Source organism: Micropterus dolomieu, linkage group LG10 (genome assembly GCF_021292245.1).
Source record: "Micropterus dolomieu isolate WLL.071019.BEF.003 ecotype Adirondacks linkage group LG10, ASM2129224v1, whole genome shotgun sequence".
In the NCBI taxonomy this organism is placed as follows: Eukaryota; Metazoa; Chordata; class Actinopteri; order Centrarchiformes; family Centrarchidae; genus Micropterus; species Micropterus dolomieu.
The window spans coordinates 28707521-28715022 of NC_060159.1; the positions used below are offsets into that span (position 1 = coordinate 28707521).

At 41.5% G+C, this 7502-nt stretch overlaps 1 protein-coding gene across 1 annotated transcript in view; it reads left to right on the forward strand.

Annotated features, from left to right (window-relative positions):
- The window catches only part of LOC123977326 (NLR family CARD domain-containing protein 3-like), a 7226-nt gene extending 2723 nt beyond the window's left edge, over positions 1 to 4503 (forward strand). The window contains exons 5-9 of the mRNA XM_046059914.1: positions 925 to 1708; positions 1805 to 1978; positions 2077 to 2250; positions 3449 to 3495; positions 3690 to 4503. Of these exons, the coding sequence (XP_045915870.1) occupies positions 925 to 1708; positions 1805 to 1978; positions 2077 to 2250; positions 3449 to 3495; positions 3690 to 4231 (1721 nt within the window). The 3' untranslated portion in view covers positions 4232 to 4503. The remainder of the gene's footprint in view (positions 1 to 924; positions 1709 to 1804; positions 1979 to 2076; positions 2251 to 3448; positions 3496 to 3689) is intronic.
- Positions 4504 to 7502: the final 2999 nt, after the last annotated feature.

The following is a 7502-nucleotide window of genomic DNA, read 5'->3' on the forward strand; positions in this document are numbered from 1 at the left end:
GAAACCCAACCCTTCTGAACCAGATCTACACAGAGCTCTACATCACAGAGGGAGGGACTGCAGAGGTCAATGATGAACATGAGGTCAGACAGATTGAAACAGCATCCAGGAAACCAGCCAGACCAGAAACAACCATCAGACAAGAAGACATCTTTAAAGCCTCACCTGGAAGAGATGAACCAATCAGAACAGTGATGACAAAGGGAGTGGCTGGCATTGGGAAAACAGTCTTAACACAGAAGTTCACTCTGGACTGGGCTGAAGACAAAGCCAACCAGGACATACAGTTCACATTTCCATTCACTTTCAGAGAGCTGAATGTGCTGAAAGAGAAAAAGTACAGCTTGGTGGAACTTGTTCATCACTTCTTTCCTGAAACCAAAGAAGCAGGAATCTGCAGCTTTGAAGAGTTCCAGGTTGTGTTCATCTTTGACGGTCTGGATGAGTGTCGACTTCCTCTGGACTTCCACGACAATGAGGTCCTGACTGAGTCCACCTCAGTGGATGTGCTGCTGACAAACCTCATCAGGGGGAACCTGCTTCCCTTTGCTCGCCTCTGGATAACCACACGACCTGCAGCAGCCAATCAGATCCCTCCTGAGTGTGTTGACATGGTGACAGAGGTCAGAGGGTTCACTGACCCACAGAAGGAGGAGTACTTCAGGAAGAGATTCAGAGATGAGGAGCAGGCCAGCAGAATCATCTCCCACATCAAGACATCACAAAGCCTCCACATCATGTGCCACATCCCAGTCTTCTGCTGGATCACTGCTACAGTTCTGGAGGAGGTGTTGGAGACCAGAGAGGGAGGAGAGCTGCCCAAGACCCTGACTGAGATGTACATCCACTTCCTGGTGGTTCAGTCCAAACTGAAGAACGTCAAGTATGATGGAGGAGCTGAGACAGATTCACACTGGAGTCCAGAGAGCAGGAAGATGATTGAGTCTCTGGGAAAACTGGCTTTTGAGCAGCTGCAGAAAGGAAACCTGATCTTCTATGAATCAGACCTGACAGAGTGTGGCATCGATATCAGAGCAGCCTCAGTGTACTCAGGAGTGTTCACACAGATCTTTAAAGAGGAGAGAGGGCTGTACCAGGACACGGTGTTCTGCTTCGTCCATCTGAGTGTTCAGGAGTTTCTGGCTGCTCTTCATGTCCATCTGACCTTCATCAACTCTGGTGTCAATCTGCTGGCAGAAGACCAAACAACCTCCCGGCGGTCTAAAGTCTTTAGAGAGAAACCTAAATTAAAACATGTCTACCAGAGTGCTGTGGACAAGGCCTTACAGAGTCCAAACGGACACCTGGACTTGTTCCTCCGCTTCCTCCTGGGTCTTTCACTGCAGACCAATCAGACTCTCCTACGAGGTCTGCTGACACAGACAGGAAGTAGCTCACAGACCAATCAGAAAACAGTTGAGTACATCAAGAAGAAGATCAGTGAGAATCTGTCTCCAGAGAGAAGCATCAATCTGTTCCACTGTCTGAATGAACTGAATGATCGTTCTCTAGTGGAGCAGATCCAACAGTCCCTGAGTTCAGGAAGTCTCTCCACAGATAAACTCTCTCCTGCTCAGTGGTCAGCTCTGGGCTTCATCTTACTGTCCTCAGAAAAAGATCTGGATGTGTTTGACCTGAGGAAATACTCTGCTTCAGAGGAGGCTCTTCTGAGGCTGCTGCCAGTGGTCAAAGCCTCCAACAAAGCTCTGTAGGTGCATCTATGAATGTGCAAATTCAAAAATGCTTAACTTTATATTTGACAAATAAATCATTTAGTTTGTGTCCATTGCTAATCCCTTTTCAGGTTGAGTGGCTGTAACCTCTCAGAGAGAAGCTGTGAAGCTCTGTCCTCAGTTCTCAGCTCCCAGTCCTCTAGTCTGAAAGAGCTGGACCTGAGTAACAACAACCTGCAGGATTCAGGAGTCAAGCTACTGTCTGCTGGACTTGAGAGTCCACACTGTACCCTGGAAACTCTCAGGTCAGTATTAAGCTGTTTCTTTTAAACCTCCTCATCTGGTTTTAGGTTCATTCATTAGTTTCCTACTGACAGAGTTCATGATGGTTTGCTGATTCCAGCCTGTCAGGCTGTCTGATCACAGAGGAAGGCTGTGCCTCTCTGGCCTCAGCTCTGAGCTTGAACCCTTCCCATCTGAGAGTGCTGGATCTGAGCTACAATTATCCAGGAAAGTCAGGAGTGAAGCTGCTTTCTGCTGGACTGGAAGATCCACACCGGAAACTGGATACTCTCAGGTTTGGACAGAATACAAGAGCTCACACTCTGCAGGTGTCTCTATTTTCTCTAATTTAATGTCAGTCCGCTGGAGTCCATCATCATCTTCTTATTTTTTGTAATTCTGTTCCGAGCAGTGAGTAGGCCTGAGTTAGGAAACACATGGATCTCCAGCAGTCTTATAGATTGAAAACACCCATTCATTAGAAACATCAGAAACTTTGATGTAAAATCATTCTCATGTGAGCCCTGCTAGCAGCATGGCTCTATGTATAGAAGTGTTTGGTGGTCTGTTCAACACTTTGATCCAGACTGAAATTGCAACTACAAAATTTGTTGAGATGAATTTAGCTGTGTAATTTTTTTTACTTTGCATAGTTTAGATACATACAATTACATTGTAAATGATTTGCTGATTGTTCTAGGGCTGGACCATATGGACAAAAATGTTATCACGATAAAAAGTCTCATATCTTTCGTTATTGATAATCATCACAATAAGTATCAAATCAGCATCAAATTATTTGTTGATGATTTTTGCTTCTGACTGAAACTTGAAGGAACCTAATGGTTAATTGTGGTTTAAGCACTTCTTTATGGTCAACACTTGATCTCAAACAGTGGATCTCTTCACAAATCTGAGGTAGAACATTCAAAACTTAAAATCATGATAAACTCTTTGTCAACAAATATGAAAGCAAAATTTAGTAACATTTTACAAAATAAACATCTTAATAAAAAAATTCCAAGTCCAAATTTATTGTTATATTGTTCATCCCTAATTTGTATCAGTCCTTCACTGATATGAAATTCCGAATTCAGTTTTATTTATCAAGTGCAAAGTCACAAGCTTGTCTCAAAAAGCTTTACAATTTGTACATCATATGGACTCTCTGTCCTCATTACAGACATTTTGTTTCATATAAACATATAAATGACATATAAATTACACAATACAAGTTGAATCTGGTGGTCAGACTGATCTGAGAACAGTCTGGAAACAGTTTAGTTGTTCATGAATGCCGGTCAAACTATTTATTTAGCGGAACAACATGTATGTAGTTGTCTTCATCTTCTTCTTCTTCAGGTCTTTTTTTCAGACAGTGACAGAATCCTGCAGACAGTTGACACAGATGCGTTTCAGCCTGTTTCTCTGTCACACTGACAGTTAGGATTCATATTCACTGTGAATATCACTGACTGTGTTTCTTCCTCCAGGGTGGACCATGGTGGAGAGCAATGGTTAAAATCTGGTCTGAGGAAGTGTAAGTGTGGATTCAATCTGACTCATGATGACAAAACAGCACACAGTCAGTTTCTCTTTCAATACAAAGTTGATAGTTGTGGTATTTATTCATTCAAACATTACTGACTAAATACATCATCATTAAACTTTATAAACCTTCAGATGTGTCTGATGATAAACTGCTGCTGTGTTGTGTCTCGTTCTCTCCATCAGATTTCTGTGAACTCACACTGGACACAAACACAGCACACAGAAACCTTAAACTGTCTGACAACAACAGGAAGGTGACGGTGGTGACAGAGGAGCAGCCATATCCTGATCATCCAGAGAGATTTGACTGCTGGCAGCTGCTGTGTAGAAATGATCTGACTGGTCGCTGTTACTGGGAGGTCGAGTGGAGAGGAGAAGTTTATATATCAGTGAGTTACAGAGGAATCAGAAGGAGAGACTGTGATGAATGTGGGTTTGGAATGAATGATCAGTCCTGGAGTCTGAGCTGCTCTGATTGTCGTTACTCTGTCTGTCACAATAACAGAGAAACAGTCCTCCCTCTCTCCTCCTCCTCCTCCTCCTCCTCCTCCTCCTCTAACAGAGTAGCAGTGTATGTGGACTGTCCTGCTGGCACTCTGTCCTTTTACAGAGTCTCCTCTGACACACTGATCCACCTCCACACCTTCAACACCACATTCACTGAACCTCTTTATCCTGGGTTTGGATTCTGGCCTGACTCCTCAGTGTCTCTGTGTTCTGTGTAGGAGGGAGACAACTTCCAGTCCTGTGGTTTAAATGTTGGTGGTGGACGAGGCTTCACTTTGGTTAACATCTGACTCACTGATTGTGCCTTTAATGTCAGAAATGTGTTTTCTTAGAAATGGTGAAATGATCTCCTCAGGGCTGAACTTGTGTATAAACTGTGCTGACTTTGATTTTTACTTTAATAAAGTTTTCTTGGAGGAGCATCTAGTAGCTGCTGATGGCTGCAGAGCTTCTCATTCACTTCAATAAAAGTTTGAAGACAAAAACTCAACAGTCTTGATATATTGTGTTGCTCAAGTACTCTTCTTTTCCTGCTGAGTTTAATCCTCACAAACATAGTATTATATATATATATATGTATATATTAGTGTTAACAATTATAATTTTTAATCACAAAATAATCACTTGATTTTCTTGGGATTAATCGCATTGTTACGCGCAAAATTGAATAATGGATTCTAAAGTAGTGTATTGCGCACTTGTAATTTAAATGTACTACTATATACAGTGGGGAGAACAAGTATTTGATACACTGCTGATTTTGCAGGTTTTCCTACTTACAAAGCATGTAGGGGTCTGTAATTTTAATCATAGGTACACTTCAACTGTGAGAGACGGAATCTAAAACTAAAATCCAGAAAATCACATTATATGATTTTTTAATAATTAATTTGCATTCAATATGTAAGTATGAAAAACCTGCAAAATCAGCAGTGTATCAAATACTTGTTCTCCCCACTGTACACAAAAGTGCAATAACATGTGGTTTGCAAACACTTTAAACAAATAATGTGCTTTTTACCAGCAGTATTCCCTTTACACAGAAGCAAGAAAATATTACCTAAATCTATACCTATAACGTAAACATTAATTTAATCAAATCAAATATTAAACCAAAGCTATTTGCCACTGCCAGGGCATTACCTTTTATCTATCTTGTTAAAACAAGTTACCATCAGAGTCCAATTTTCTTTCTGTCTTTCTGAACAGGTATTAGCAGGTATCTTTTATCAGGGAGCAACAGAAATACTATGTTCAGTAGGGTTGGGACAATGTCTACATTCAAGCATTGGGATGGGGTTCTTATGTGCATGTGTTCACTCACTCACCCTCCACTCTGTTTGGGTGGGTGATTTGCAGACTGATCAACACCCCCTCCCCTGTGACCCATGGTTTGACTGTATGTGTATTCAGAGCCAGTGAGCAACGAACTTTCAAAATGAGAATTTTAAAAAAACTGCGTTAACATGTGATAAAATAATTGTCGGCGTTAATTAATTGATGCAATAATAACGCATTAACGTGCCCAGCCCTAATCAGTTTATAATATATTATAATTTACAGTGTATAATACTATATACAGTCTATTTAACTTACAGGTGTTGTTTGCATGATGAGTACTTTCACTGTTAAAACTCAAAGTAATTTTTTCTCTTATCACAGTTTGAATGCAGAACTTGTAGTTGTAACGTAGTATTTTTACATCTTCGCAGACGAGTTTCCGCTTCTGCATAAGGCCACCTTCACTAAGCGCGATGTGTCTTCACGGGTAGGGTTTCAAAAAACCGAGCAGCCGGTGCATAATCCCCCTAACAGTCGTCCCAACGTGTCTCCCAGTAAAATGGGAGAAAGAATCGGTTTCTTTTGTCGCAAGCCTGGACATTTGATTGCTGAGTGCAGAGCTTGGAAGAGGGAGCAACCTGGCCCAAGTTACAATCAACCAACGGGTGTGGGGTAAATATTTAGTTCTTCCCAGCCCCAACGGCAAGACTCCCAAACGCATGAGGCAACAAATGACTGTTTAAAACCTTTCATCTTTGACTGTTTTGCCTCTCTGACAGGGAAAGCAGAAGACCAGCGACGGGTGAAAATACACAGGAAATGAAGCTGTCTGACTCACCTTTTGCTTCACTTTCCTCTAAAGAAAGCGTGTCCCATGGTGGTGATCCAGTGAGCTGCAAGGCAGACAAGGCTGAGAAAGTAACAGACTCCGTGAGTGAGTCTGGGCCTGTTACACCTCTGCCTCCCACTCACGATGCTTTGACTAAAGCTCAAAGATGCCATCCTCCCATGGTCAAATGTGTTATTTCAGTTGCTGAGAAAACAGAGTGGAAGGGCAAACCGAAACTCAACACTTTAAAAAAGAAGTCCCTGAGTTTTAGCCCAACTGCAGTTGTGTTGGACAATAGTGTGTGTGGTCCACCGAAGGTGTCAAAAAGGGAGATAAGTGATGTATCTCCCAAAGCTAACTTGTTGTTTTTAGTGTCTCTGTTCAGGGAGCGATTACAACACGCTGTCATTTCCTAAAAGGGACAAACATTTAATTTTATTAAATAAATTAATTAAGCCTTTGCTGAAATTCATAAACTGATTGTTTTTTATTCTGTATTTTTTATTTGAGTCATTGCAACAATTATTTTCATTGTCAATTTATCTGCCATTTATTTTCTCAGTTATTCACTGAATCATTTGATCTGTAAAACAGAAAACTGAAAATGCTAATCACTACATCCCAGAGCTCAAGGTGACGTTTTAAAACATCTTGTTTTGTCCATAATTCAGTTCATTATGTTCATTTAATAATCTTTAGCTTTTGGTTGAAATAGTTGCAGGTGAATTTTCCTCCGATCGATTAATCCACCAAACTTCAGAATAAAAGCCTGCAGTTCCCAGTACAGCACAACTGTGAAACACGATCACTGATTCATTTGTTTGACTAAAACACAAAACTAGAAGCAACTTTCTGTCTCTAAACAACCACAGACACTGAACTGACACAAGTTCACCTACAACTTCATGCTGGTAGAAGAACAGTGTTTCCAAAACACAGAAGTTCCTATCACTTCCTGCAGGTGTTTCTGGCTCTGGAGCTGTGGAGTCTGGATCTGTGGTTGCGGGTCACCTGCTGCCCCCGTGTTCCTGCTCGACACCCTCTGCTACAACGACTATTGTTACTAGTCCTATTGTTATTATTGTTATTATAATCATTAACATTACGAATGTTATCATTAACACTACTATAAATATCTGTACCATTTTTCATTTAGTCTATAGCAACATCACCTTTACTGTCTGTACCTCTGTGTGTATATTGTGTAGGCTGCCTCCCTCTCCTCTCTCTCTCCTTACATCCCTCTCTCTCTGTTCCTCTCTCTCTCTCTCTCTCTCTCTCTCTCTCTCTCTCTCTCTCTCTCTCTCTTTCACCCCCAACCGGTCGAGGCAGATGGCCGCCCACCCTGAGCCATGGTTCTGCTCGAGGTTTCTGCCTCT